Genomic DNA, 14,989 nt, shown 5'->3' on the forward strand with positions numbered 1-14,989 from the left:
AATGTTCAGTGGTTGACAAACTTAGCACATAATCCATAGTGCATAGAAATTTTCCCAGCAAATCAGGAAGGCATTGATTCTTGAGTAATAAAAACCCATAACCCATTGCCATTGAGTCGATTCCTATTCATAGTGACCCTATAGAACAGAGTAGAACTGCCCCATAGGGTTTCCCAGGAGCACCTGGTCGATTCAAACTTCCGACCTTTTGGTTAGCAGCCGTGGCTAACCACTACGCCACCAGGGTTTCCTCTTGAGTAATAGTAAATGAATAATCAAGTAATAGAGAGCCATCCTTAGGTGTGAGTGGGTACTAGACCAATTTGACCGAAGAGTTTTTTGCATTGGCAAGGGCACCATAAACTACCAGCAACAGCAGCACAGGGTGTTGAGTCAAAATATGTGAATTTTGATTCTATCTTGTAACAAACTCCAATAATTTTCTCATTTAGAACACGAGTCAAGAACCATTACTATTCAACCTCCCAATTTCCTTCAGAGTTGGTTCCTATCTGGAAAAGTATCCAGCATTTGATTGATGACAACCTGGGAAAGGCTGGCCCCAAATCCCAGCCCTCATTTATAAGGTTCAAGTAACCACAAAGTTGCAGAATAGAAAACGACTTTCAGATCCAGTGTGTTAATTACCACTGAAGACCCATGTTTTCAAATATGAGTACAAATCTCACTTCTTATAATAAAGCCAGTGCTTATAAAAGTCACAGAATGTTAGTGCCTAGAGATCACGTTGGTCAAGTCCTTCTTAGAGATAAGGGCACAAGGATTACGGGAAGCTGTGATTTGGCCAAGATCATCCCCCTAGTTTGTGACAAATCCTGCACAAACACCCAGGTCTCTTGCACCCTGGTCTAAGGTGCCCTCTACTTTACCAAACCGTTTTCCTACTACTAGGGACCCCAGCTCCTGCACCCCCATTAATATGAATTATAGAAATATTATTGTCATCCCAGCAAGGAATAAAAGAAGGCATAGATAAGGAAACTGTGAAGCGATGTCACAGAAAAGAGATGTGATGAAAAATAAATGAAAACTGCAAAATCAAAAAAAAGAGACAAAGAAAATTCAAAGGACTTTGAGAGAGAAAAATACCAGAACAGACATTCACAAAGATAAGCTTCTAGTTGTTCTTGGTGCCCCAAGCAGTGTTTGAACTGCTGCCAAAATTGCTTTTGACCCAAATGGAGAATAAAAAACTATTTTCTTTATCTGTGGAGAGTAAAATTGAATTTCATGATAGGAAGCATTGGTTTGCCTGAGGTGAGTTAAATTTTAGGGAATAGAGTATACCTGGGGTGCTATTTAGAGAACAGAATACCTGGGACACTCAAAAATTGTTTGTTGTTGAAAAAGAAATCTAGATTTTACTAATCTATAAGACAGCATACAACAACAACATGAAGGTAATACAGTACATGGAACTCATTATTTTAATTGTGCTTCTAAGTAAACCTCCTGCAGGTTTCCCACCCCACACACATATACACATTCACTCCTTGTCTCCTTTAGCTCTGTGCTTTTACGCACACACATACACACTCACTTCTTCCCTTTCTCTCAAACATTCCCCTTCATATACCCTCCAAGTTGAAATAAAATGTAGTAAACCCTTGTTCCACTCCCACGACTATTCACTGGTTGGTGTCTGTATTAGTTATGGTATCTTTGGCTACAAGGAAGAGCAACCGCAAATAAAAGCAGCTTTGAACAATAAGTACATTTATTATTCCCCATAACAAGAAGCCTTGAAATAGCACCACATGCACAAGAAATGTTTGTCAACTTGAGTTGCCCTTCAGCACCTACTCTGCAGAGAATAAAAAGATACGTAAACTTTGGTCCCAGGAGTTTATAGTCCAGCAGGGAGTCACGCGTTCACAGCCCCAAAACAAAGCAAGGTGGCACACATCACATGATTGGGATAGACTATACATACTCCTGCAAGTACACAAAGGAAAGAGATGGAATAGTCAAGGATTACCTCACAGGTGACTTGAACTTGGGTGAGGTTTTCAAGGATGGGAAGGATCAAAGTAGGTGGAGGTGTTGGAACAAAGCATGCAAGTAAACTGAGGTTTTCAAGGATGGGAAGGATCAAAGTAAGTGGAGGTGTTGGAACAAAGCATGCAAGTAAACTGGTTTGATGGGAGTGAAGAGTTTGTTCCTCCAGGCTTAGTCTCTGGTGAAAGGTGATAATGTTACCTTCCGTCATGAAGAACAGGGGCAAAACAAGTGAGAATCCCTAAATAGAGTAGAATTGGGAAGGCCACCACTCAGGTGGTCCAAGAAGGTCTTGTTGGAGTGGGACAGCAGAATATCTCATGAATTGATGACTCCTGAGGGACTCAAAGTCATTGCTGGGGAAACCCAGGCTCTGTCAAACCCAAATTGCTAGATAAAAAGAAAACAAGAGAACAGGAAGTGAAGTCCCTGACTGGAAGAGCGAAGAGCTGGTTGGAATGAGTTGTGAGGTGTGGGGTAATGAAAAATTCAAGAGCCACTGAGGTGCTTCTTTTCTGGAATGTCCAGTGGCCCTGTGGAAACAGAAATGACTCCCATAGAAACTTAAAAATGGCAGGCTTGAGGAGAAACCATGGGAGCAAGACAGAGGAGACTTGAGCTTTTCTGTAGTTGTCTCTCTCCTCTCCATTTTCTGGGAAGTCAGCTGAGGGAGGGAGCTGCTGTTTCCCCCAGGCCTGGTTTGATCAAAGCACAGCTATTGTATCAGTCAGGATGTGTCAGTCAGGATGCAGGTAATGGAAGACTCAATAATTGTGGGGTTTTAAGTCTATTATTTAGTCATTTATTATTACATAATATCTTTATATCTAAGAATAAATCCAGATGTGGGAAGTTCCAGAGATGGTTGAGTTGGTTTAATGTTGTCTGGGCTGTGGGTCAGCTTTTTTGTGATTCTTTTGAACTTCCCCCTCATGTGCGCAAATAGCTACAACAGTTCGGTTACCATGTGCTCTTGCTACGTCATCCAAAAGAAGAAAGATAGAAGGGCCTCTCCATTTTAAGAAACAAACAGTTGCCCAGGAGTCAATTCCAACTCATGGTGACCCCATGTGTGTAGAGTAGAACTGTGCTCCATAGGGTTTTCAATGGCTGATTTTTCAGCAGCAGATAGCCAGACTTTTCCTCCAAAGTGCCCCTGGGTAGACTCAAACCTCCAACCTTTCAAGTAGCAGCCGAGTGTGTTAACTCTTTGCACAACTCAGGGACTCCGTCTCTGTTTTAGACAGAGAAAAATATTTACCAGCACGACCCTTCGCCCCCTATAACAGACTTCTACGGGCATCATACTATCCACCAGCATCGGCTCACAAGCCTATGCCCTAGGTCCCAGGGAGCTGGGAAAGTGACTATCTGGCACTTGCAACCCCTCTGATAGGTGGTGGGCTCTGCCAGACAGAAAAGGAGGGTCGGGAATGATTGTGGGCAAGCAAGCAACAGTGCAGGTCATAGCTATGGAGATGGGGTAAAAGAGGATGTCAGAAGACAAGCTTGGCCTTCATTTCTTACTGAGGAGTGTGGTATTTATTGTATAATCATCAGGAACCAGCATAAGTTTCTGTCTTGGGGAGGGAGGCACTGGCCATTGCTAAATCAAAAAAACCAAACCAAACCCCTTGCCATTGATTCGATTCCAACTCATATCGACCCTACAGGACAAAGTAGAACTGTCCCATGTGTTTCCAAGGAGTGCCTGGTGGATTCGAACTGCCGACCTTTTGGTTAGCAGCCATAGCTCTTAACCACTATGCTACCAGGTTTTCCAGGCCATCACTATGTTTAGAGAAATAACTCTGGAGACAAAGGTAAGAAAATGTTTGAATGGGATTAGGCAGGTCAAGTTGGGGCATGGATTGGGCTGATTGGGACATTTTGGGGACTCCTAAGGGAATCACTAGACTACCCCACAACCTAGGAATAGTTAAGTTGATTGTTCAGGAATAACCAGTGGTTTGGGGTTGGGTTAGTATACTGGGTAAAAGGAGCCTTGGTGGCACAGTGACTAAGTGCTCATCCACTAGCTGAAAGGTTGGCAGCTCAAACCCACCCAAAGGAATCTAAGAAGACAAGCCTGGCAATCTGCTTCCAAAAGGTCACAGCCTTGAAAACCATATGGAGTAGTTCTACTCTGCACATGTGAGGTCACCATGAGTTGGAATCGATTCTATGGCAACTAACAACAAGTATACTGGATGAAGAGTCGGGAAACCTAGATTCCAGGCCCAGCTTTTTCATTAACTGCTGCAGAACCTGAGAAAGCCACTGTCCCTCTCTGAGCCTCAGTTTCCCCATTTCTAAAATGAGGGCACTAGACTAAATGCTCTGTGCATCGTGCCCTGTCCAACAATCCCATGGTGGCCCTTTGTAAGGATGCTTGCTTTAGCAGATGCTCTCTGTATTCTCACAAGCACGGGAGCTGGGTTCATCAGTGCTCAGCCATCCCCACACCACCACCAGCTGAGTGTTGCCACATTTTTTTCTCTCAAACATCTGCAACAGCAGTACTAATGTCTATATTTCCAAATACAATGGGAATGATCATCATTAATGATAATAATTGTTATTGAAGAAACAGAGGACTTTTATCTCATACCGATATTTTGTTTCCTGTCTCTCATCAAATATCTTCAAACCCAGCACATCTCTGTTTTTCTTTAGAAGGTATAAGACACCAAAGAAGGGGCACTGAATTAAGAGTAAGGATATCTGAATGCTGAGCTTAATTCTGCATGATGATGAGCGAGTCTTTTCATCTCTCTGAGCCACCAAATGGGGGGAAGAGTAGATTCAGTTATATCAGTGGCTCTTTACCATGGGTGAGTCTCAAAATCTTACACGGCTTTTTCAAAACACAGGGCAGTGGCTCCCAGCCAAGACCTAGAGAATTTGTACCTCTGGGTTGAGACCACCATTGTATATTTTTATAGATTCTGATGGGCCCCCCCCACCAAATGCTCTTTATTCGTTTGTTCAACAAATATTTATTCAGGAGCTACTATGAGCCACAGGAGTTCCTGGGTGGTGCAAAGAGTTAACATGTTTGGCAACTAACCAAAAGGTTGAAGGTTCGAGTCCACTCAGAGGCACCTTAGAAGAAAAGCCTGGTGATCTACTTTCAAAAATACCTGCCATTGAAAACCCTGAGGAGCACAGTTCTACTCTGACAAATGGGGCCACCATGAGTCAGAGTCCGCTGGACAGCAACTGGTGGTTACTGTGGACCGAGGCCTGAAAATACAGAGAAAGATAAAACTTTTATTTCTACCTTTAAGGAGTTCAGCAAATGGTGGGGAAAGATAAACATGGAAATAGACATTGGCTAAATAGTGCAAGCCCTTCAAAAGAAGGAAGTCACAGGACTGTTAGAGGAACACAGATGGGAAATTCCTAACTCAGCCCAAGACGGCAAGAAGGCTTCCCAGAGGAGGTGGTGCTTGAGTTATGTTTAAAGGACAATTAGAAGTTACACAAGGTGGGAGAGGTGAGGTGTATTTTGGGAAGAGGGAAGCTACAGCAAAAGGCACAGAATCAGACAAGTAGTTCTTACAAGCTACCAAGAGACAGATACATACTGGAAGGCCTATGACAACAGCAGGGATGGGAAGTGAAAAAACATCAGAAACTTTCCACTTCTAACACTCCTTGCATCCATACCTGGATACTGCCCCATGTCCCTCTTGATCTGCAATGCCAACCCTGGGGAAGGTAGAGGAGGTGCTACTGCGAGAACCAGACAGATGGGGAAGGGGTGGCTCTGCGAGCTTTTGCTGAAAATACACAAGGCCCCTCCACAGAAATCACCAACTAAAAAGGAAGAAGGCCTGGGCCCCACTGCTAGGCTCAGCCTTTTCGACAATTATCCAGCGCAAAATGCCAGTAGGCAAAGATTGATACAATTCTTGACTTAAAAAATCCATTTTAATGTCTTTTCTGCTTTTTTTAACTAAACAAATCGGTCTCTCTGTTTTCTTCAATGCCCTCTCCTTCACTGTGTTGCTATACACAGAAGATCAAGTTTTCAATTTTTAGAAACTCTAGAATTAAGTGGTTCGTATGGTATGTGGGAGAGAAAAATACTGGTAACATATGTGAGAGCCCCACATCTGAAAGACCAGTGATCAAGATTCAGTAAAAGTGTGATGCAGAAAAACATCTCTAAGCCTGTATGCAATGCCACGAAACCAAGAGGGAAACTAGCCAATGTTCTCTTTATTGTCAAATAGGACCACAGTAGCAAGAAACATGGAGACAATCAGGCTAACTTTCAGTGACTAGTGTGATTGGATAGATCCACTAGAGCCAAGCTACTGGAAAACTCTTGACCAATCAACTCAATAAACAGTTGTTGAAGGCCTTGAACCCCAGTGAAGCCTGAATATCTGGGAACAACATCTGTCTCCATTCTTCTCATTTAGAACATTGCTGGAATATGGGGATTCCTTAAAGAAAACAAATTAGAACAAAGAAAGACACCTTACTCAGTGCTCAGTCTGTCACCATTTTCCCCCAAAGTACGAGTACACTACCAATATTTTGTCCATCACTTCTAGGCAGTTGACTTCCGTATCTCCAGTCCTGTCTTCTTTCTTAAGCACACATCTGTCTGCCTAAGGGATATTCTGTATGAATTGCACTGTTAACTTTAAAATTGAATGTTTAAAAAAATTACTTCCTCCAAAGTAGCTTCCTCTCGAGGCTTCTATGTCCAATTTTCATTTTTTCCCCTCCATCTTCTCCCAACACTTAGGCTCCCAACATTGAAGTATGAAAAATCACAATAGCCTTCTACATAATTCTCCTGCCCTTAGTTTCCCCCCAGCCTCCAATGTATCCTGCACACAACAGCCAGGCTAATCCTGAACATGACCTTCATTATCACTCTTCACTCAGAAACCTTCAAAGGCTTCCTAACTAATGGCTCATAGAGTGAAATCCAAAGTACTTACTGGGACATTAAAGGTTTGCTATGAGGTACTTGGAAACCCTGGTGGTGTAGTGGTCAAGTGCTATGGCTGCTAACCAAGAGGTTGGCAGTTCAAACCCGCCAGGCACTCCTTGGAAGCTCTATGGAGCCGTTCTACTCTGCCCTATAGGGTTGCTATAAGTCGGAATCGACTCGACGGCAGCAGGTTTTTTTTGTTTTGTTTTGTTTTTTTATGAGGTACTCACCACCTCCTCCTCCTCCAATCTTATTTACCAAATTTCTCTACAGCAGAGCTTCTTAACCTCCGCACTATTGACGTTTTAAACCTGATGAGTCTTTGTCAGGAATACCCTTGGCTTCTACCCACAATGCGCCACTAGCAACCCCCACCCTACCCCCAATCATGACAACCAAAAATGTTTTCAGATGGTCTCAAATATCCCCTGGGGGCAAAATCACTCCCCATTGTGAACTTGCTCTAAAGGAACTTCACACTCCAGCAAGTCAGGTCAACTCGTTGTTCTTTCTCCAAAAAATCCATGCATTTATTTATTTATTCTTTTATTCATGTGGATCTTTGTTTCATCACAATGCTTCCCATTCTAGAATGCTTTAAAGGGCTTAAAACCCTTGGGGGAGATGGAAATCTTCAGTACCAGCACAATCAAAATCAGACCCCTTTCTCTGGCAAACAAAGCCCTCCAACATCTGGCCCCAGGTTTATCTCTTCTGCCTACCTCCCACCAGCTCACCATCACAATCTTCAGTTCAGCCAAATAGTTCCTTTGAATACAGCACAGTTTCTCAGATCTGCCCTCCCCACAGGTTATTCCCTCTGCCTTCAAAGCTTGAACAACAGACTCTCCTCATCTGCAAGGAGTTCTGGCACATGCCAGAACTCCGTACCTCTCTGAACAGCCTGTGGCCCTGTGCACACCTCCGTCATTATTCCCAGCATACCCTATTGGAACTGTACATTTATTTCTCACTCCCCAACTAGACCGTGAGCAACTGAAGGGCTAATGCTGTATTAACACTTATCATTGTTTCTATGAAGCCAAGCCCAGTGTCCCTGGTATGTAGTTGCAATAAAGATAGCTAACATGTATTGTTTTTTAACATGTATTGAGCGCTAACCGCATGCCAGAAACTGTTCAAAGCACTGAATATGTTTTTATTAACTCAAGCATTCTTCAAAACAACCATAAAAGGTGGTACTATTAATATCCCCATTCCATAGATGAGACAACTGAGGCTCATACTAGAAAATGAAAACAAACAGGCTGGTTTCAAAGCCCACAGTTTTAACTCACCACACTAATAGCTAGCTAATAAATTTTTTTGTGAATGAATGAGATTACGTCTCATGGGGAACATCTATACATATATACTAGACTTAGGTTTTATTACCTTAGGGACAGGTAGAAAGAGCCTGAAGGATAAGACTTTGGGGGCTTGAAGATGGGCAAATCTGTGGCAAGTAAAAATGCTGTATTCCAGAGCAATCATTTCCTCTCTTGGGCTCAGTAGTAATAATTGTCTAGACCACCTTTTTGAAGCATTACACAGTGCCTTGCTTTATTATCTTTTGTTTACATTTGTCTTGTCTCCTCACCTATATCAAGAAGCATGTCTTCCAATTTCTTTGTATCCTCCACAATACCTTATCCAGAGATAAGCATACAGTAGGCACTCATAAAGTGTTAAATTAAAAAAAAAAATGAGTTTAAGGAATGATGATTAAACAAATAAACTGAGAAATTCCTTGGACTAGATAAATCAATAGTGTTAGCCTCAGTGCACTAAATGGACAAGGTTTGACCAATTGCTAGAGGTCCCTTGTTCTAAACATAAAAATAAACATCTTCATCTCTGTAGCACAGGAAGTAGGGGCTCTCACCACAACGTTCTCAAGTCAGAAGTAGCTTTCCTGTAAGGAGAACATTCTTAGATATGTGTGATTTTGACAGAACATTTGAGCTCAAGGACTAGCAACTATAAGCAGAATCCTCTTTGCCAGGTCTCTAAGCCGAAGACTCTGCCAAGCATTTCCTGACCCTCTGGTCACATTTAGTGCCCTGTCCTCCTCTCTGTTGCCCTCTCTCACATTTTATATCTACCATCTCCACGCTGTATTGTAGTTATTTCTTTACTTGTCTGTGTCCCTCGCTAGACTGTAAATTTCTACAAAACAAGTACTGCATTGTTCATCTTCGCATCTCCTAACACCTCGAACAGTGACAGGCACATATTTTAAAATTATTGTTTATTTGTGGGGAGAAAAAGGCATGGAAGGAAATGTAGAACAAGGGAAAAACTGATTAGAAGCAGTGGTGTCATGGGAAGGGCACTGGAGATCTGGGGTCTAATTCTGACTGTCCAGTAAGAAGGAAAGTGGGCAGGGCACTTGAACTTCTCTGGCCTCAGTTTTATCATCTATGAGGCAAGGAAGTTACAGATTTAAATTGCATGAGCATTCAAGAAGGAAAATACATAGTTTACGGTGTGTTTGTTTTAATGTGCCTACACCAAAAAATAAGTTAAAGCCAGGGCAAAGATTTAATTGTTTCAAAGAAAGGAGAGAGTAGAAGGAGGAAGGGAAGAAGAACAAAAGGAAATAGGGAAGGAAGAGAATCGCAGCAATGTTACCCAAACTCTCAAGTTCACTGAAACTTGTTTTGAAAGAAATGTATGGTGTAGGATGATTTGTTCTTAATAACTTCCTGGGATAATTAACTTAATTCTGAATATGTAAATGCAAAATAATATGGCTATATTTATTTTAAAAACTGCGGCCATCGGGTCAATTATGACTTATAGTGAACCTGGTGGTGCAGTGGTTAAGAGTTTGGCTGCTAACCAAAAGGTCAGCAGTTCAAATCCACCAGCCACTCCCTGGAAACCCTATGGGGCAGTTCTACCTTGTCCTGTAGGGTCACTATGAGCCGGAATCGACTTGACAGCAATGGTTTTAATTTTGTTGCTATTGTTGTTAAGTAAAACAAACAAAAAAAAAATTGGAGAACCCAGAGACTACAATCATGAGAATTCCTAAGTAACCATACTTCAAAGAAAATTGTCTACTCTGTCATCCTTAGCTTATTGGGTTTGGTCCTAAAGTTTCTTCTTTTGTATCATAAGATGGTTGTTACAACTTCAAACACCACACTTTGACACAACCTTCTTCTAAAGGCAGAAAGGACAGTGTCTTCTACCATGTTTCTTTTTATCAGAGAAGGAAATATGTCCTGAAGTCCTCAAGTAGATTTCATAAGATTGTCAGTTCTCCCTAAATTAATCTCTATGTTTAATACGATCCCATTAAAAATATCAACAGAATTTTTTAATAATATTTTAGTTGTGTTTTCTGTGAAGGTTACACAGCAGTTTAGGTTTCCATTCAACAATTTCTGCACAAGTTGTTTGGTGACACTGGTTACTGTCGTGAGGAGGAGGTCGCAATGACTACTCCAAATGATTTGTGTCTTTTCACAATGTCTTTATAGTTATTAGGCACACAGGTTCTTGGCTACCCCGGATGCCAGAGATCTCAATTCACCAGGGAAAAGGAGAGGGAAAGCAAGCAAGCTTATGGCAAATGAGGGTGGTGTTTGGGCGTTGTTGTTTTCTGGTCCAGGCCAACTCTTGAGCACGCTGTTGTCGATGGCATGGATGTCAAATCAGCCTCGGTCCCCGAGAATCTCTCATGGATTTCTGTCATGTCTCTTGAGCACAAGGGCTTATTATCCCTTAGCTCTCAACATATGACCAAAGCAATGTGTATTGGGTCGGGAGTGAACTAAGAGTAAGCCCCAGCAAGCTATCGTAGCCCACTGCTTCCTAGCTCAGAGTCTCGACCCTCAACATATGACCGAGATAGCAGAGCAACAAGAAACGTGTTTTAGGCTAGGAAGAGGGTCAAGAATAAGCCCTGGCGAGCTGCCACATCCCACCTCTTCCCAACCTCCTGGGCCCTAATCCTCAACATATGACCAAGATAAACAACGTCTCTAGGACTTGGGAGTAAGCCCGGGCAAGCTGCCGCAGCCCACTGCTTCCCACTCCACAATGTATGACCTAGTTGGCTCTGGTTATGACTCTGAGCAAAGCTGAGTCTTAGTGTCCCTTCTTTTATACACGTTGGAGCTCTTTGAGCCCATTTGGTTGGTGTTGATAAGTCCTTGTTTGTGACTTAGTTGGTCCCGATGTCTTCTGTTGATAAGGTTGTTTTTCTTCTCTAGGTTGCATCATCTTCCTTATCTCCTTTCTTCACATGTTGTTTACTTCTACATTCGCATTCAGCTGGCTTGCTCTCCATAGTTACATTCTTCACAATGTGTGAAAACTCTCATTATTTCCATTCTGGTTGTTCTGTTTCCATTCATCAAGTTTCCCTGACCCCATACATTCTCATCTTTGTTTTAAAGTAATTGTTAGCCCCTTGATCTCATATAGGAGATTTTTCAAAGGAGCATGGTACTTATGGGCGCTATTCATTACTTTTTGAGCCAATTTGTTATTTAGCTACAAGGTGACCTCAGGCCTTAGTTTAGGTTCAAGGTTTGAAGAGTATCTCAGGGCAATAGTCTCAAGGAATCCTCCAGTTTCAACCAGTCCGCAGATTTGCTTTTTTATTTATTTTAATTAGTAATTTGAGGTTTGTTCCACATTTTTGTCTCGTTCTATCAGAGTTCATTTATTGTGGAACTGATCAGATCGGTCAGTAGTGTTAGCTGGGCACCATCTCGTTCTTCTGGTCTCAGTGTAGATGAGGCTATGGTTCATGTAGACTATTGGTCCTATAGACTAATTTCTTCTTTGAGTCTTTGGTTTTCTTTTCTCCAGACAAGTAGGAACTAATATTTGTATCAATATTGTAGATGGCCATTCACAAGCTTTTAAGACTCTAGACACTACTCACCAAACTAGGATGTAGAACATAACTTTATGAAATATAGTATGCCAACTGATTGAGATCAACAGAATTTTTTTAATGAGCAAGCTGATTCTCAAGTATATGCAGAATAAAAAACAAGCAAGAATCAATGAAAAAAATGCCAAAAGATAAGCACAAATAACAGATATATACCCTAACAGTTAGTAAAATATCTGGATAGCCATCTGAAAGAAAATAGAGTTGGATCCTTACCTCATGACTTACATTAAAATAAATTGTAGACTGATCAAAGACTGAAGAGATTTAAGTGGTTAGAGACAGTAGCAAATAGAAGGCTAACTTTTCACTGTAAACCCTTTGTGTCTTTTAAATTTTGTAGTGCATGCACACGTTACATATTTTAAATTAATTAATTGTATTTAAGAAGTAATTCTGCATCTCGCATGAGTAATGTAGTATAGTAGAGAAACCACAGACCTGAGAATCTGGTGATTAGTTTTCTAGTCCTGACTTTGCACTAATTAAGTTGTAGCCTTGGACAAGTCATTTCATCTTCTTCTTATCGCTAAAGCATTAGTATTAGAGTAGGTGGATTCCAGTCTCTTTTAACTCTAAAATTCTATAGCACTCTAAGTTTACGCTTATAAACTGACCTAGGAGTACTTTATCCACTCTGACTTGTTGTGATGGTTCCTCTAATAAACAACAGATAGTTTATTATGTGATTCAAGCGCCAAATATTACTTAGTGCCCACTGTATTCACATCATTACAATTGAGTGAAGACAGCATATAAAGTGCATGTTAGGGCTTAATCAGGAGTTTCTGGGCTTTTAGTCATGGAAGTAGTTGGCCTTCCAACGTACCATACAAATAGATAAGAAGGGGATTGCATCATGGGATTGTATGCCTAGGATAGTGAGGCCTGTGACTCATACCAGAGTGTACTCTAAAGGAACTCCACAGTCCATAGCCAATAGCTGTCCATGATTCAGAAGCTCTGGGACAGCCAGCTGTCTGGTTGGGGGGCTGATTTAGATCTTTGGTCTTTTCCATGCCCCACCTTTGGGCCATTCTACAAAATTCCTCCACCATAAAAATAAAAGACAAATCGGTCTGACTACTTGTTAATAACTTTACTAAATAAGGGTGATTATTTTTTAGCTAATAGGTAACTAATTGTATATGTTTCATAGAATTTAAAAACTGAAAGACATTTTAGGCATCGCCTAAACTATACATGGTACAAATAAGAAAAAACGAGGATTAAAGTGACTTGCTTAAGGTACATGACCAGTTCTTGGTCAATTCAAGATCAAAATCCAGGTGTTCCAGCTCTCTGTCAAGAGCTGTTTCCACCCGTCCTCTTTTGTCCTCGGATTATCTTCAAAACTGTGCTGTCATTTACATGTGAGAATATTATCATCCCACCACCAAGTATGTTTTGTTTTTGATTTTGCAGTAATGGTTTGGCTTTATCTGCTCTATGTGTACCCTTATATTCTTTTGAGCTATTACCTTAGAAAGGAATCCTGGTAGCACAAGGGCTAAATGCTTAGTTGCTATCCATAGGGTTGGCAGTTCAAATCCGCACAGCAGCTCCATGGGAGAAAGACCTGGCAATCTGCTCCCATAAAGATTACAGCCTAGAAAATGCTATAGGCAGTTCTAGTCTGTCATGTGGGATCGTTATGAGTTGAAATCAACTGGATGGCACCCAACAACTACCTTACTTTAGGAGTATAGCCTCCAAGCAGGAAACTGAGGGAGAGGACTCAACAGAAAACCTAAATTCTAGTTTCAATCCACCCCTGAGGAATGATTTCTCACCCAATCCTTCCTGCCACCGTCAGTCTCCAACTACCTCCCCAGGAACACTTGTCGTCTGACACTATTTTTTTAACATTCTGCCCCTTCTTCTTCACTTCCGTCTCCAGCCAAAATGATTCTTACCGCTTACAAGCTTCTCTCTTACACATGCCCAACCTAATTCTACCCAGGAAACAGCTGTCAGCAAATTTCCTTAGGGGTTTGTATTTCCCTTTAACTTAAGTAGGTCATCGCACTTAAGAAAGTGTAAAAATGGAATGAATGGGAATAAGCTACCGGGTTTGGCTTGTGTGAGTCCTGGGGAGACCATTGGGAGAGGGGCAGAGTGGCAGGGCTGGACCAGCAAAGTCCCCCAGTGTGTCTTCTAATGACACAGACCTTACAACATCACTAGTCAGATGGGCAGTGGTGACTGCTTCAGGGGTCTTCAAAGTAAAGACCTGAAGTCACTGGCTTGCCTGCATCTATATGTAATTTTTCTCAAAGCGAGGGTTCAGAAGCAGACATTAGCTACATGAAAGGATGGCATTTTGTAAGTTGAGAAGAGGTGTGTGTTGCTGAAAAGGTGCAGATGTATGACCTCAAATGCAGAGGTGTTGTTAACACAGTAAAAATCGTCTATTTCTTACCCCAGCCAAGCTGCCCCATCTCCCTTTAAACAGTTCATCAGGAAATTAGAGACCTACCAGTTGCCATCAAGTTGATTACAACTTATGGCAACCCCATGTGTGTGGAACTTTGTGTAGAATTGGGCTTATAGGGTTTTCAATGGCTGATTTTTTTTTCCAAAGTAGATTTCCAGGTCTTTCTTCTGACGTGCCTCTAGGTGGACTCACACCTCCAACCTTTCAGTTAGTAGCTGAGGGCAATAACAATCGGCAAGGGACTCCAAGTAGAGGTCTTGTTGTTAGGTGTTGACAAGTCAGTTCCAAATCATAGCAACCCTATGTATAATAGAATGCAATGCTGTCTGGTCCTGAGACTTCCTCATAATCGTTGCTATGTTTGAGCCCACGGTTGCAGCCGCTGTGTCAATCCATCTCGTTGAGGATCTTCCTCTTTTTCACTGACCCTCTACTTTACCAAGCGTGATGTCCTTCTCCAGGAATTGTTCATTCCTGATAACATGTCCAAACTATGTGAGACAAAGTCTCACCATCTTCGCTTCTAAGGAGGGTTCTGGCTACACTTCTTCCAAGACAGATTTGTTTGTTCTTCTGGTAGTCCATGGTATATTCAATATTCTTCGCCAACACCATAATTCAAATGAATCAATTCTTCTTCAGTCTTCCTTATTCATTG

General features: G+C 41.7%; 1 protein-coding gene across 1 annotated transcript in view; it reads right to left on the reverse strand.

Annotated features, from left to right (window-relative positions):
• Window positions 1–7,907, reverse strand: part of LOC111749641 (uncharacterized) — a 43,853-nt gene extending 35,946 nt beyond the window's left edge. Inside the window, exon 1 of the mRNA XM_064293213.1 lies at window positions 7,868–7,907. Coding sequence (XP_064149283.1) covers window positions 7,868–7,907 — 40 coding nt within the window. The remainder of the gene's footprint in view (window positions 1–7,867) is intronic.
• Between the last annotated feature and the right edge of the window lie 7,082 nt (window positions 7,908–14,989).

The sequence above is a fragment of the Loxodonta africana genome, chromosome 11 (genome assembly GCF_030014295.1).
Source record: "Loxodonta africana isolate mLoxAfr1 chromosome 11, mLoxAfr1.hap2, whole genome shotgun sequence".
In the NCBI taxonomy this organism is placed as follows: domain Eukaryota; kingdom Metazoa; phylum Chordata; class Mammalia; order Proboscidea; family Elephantidae; genus Loxodonta; species Loxodonta africana.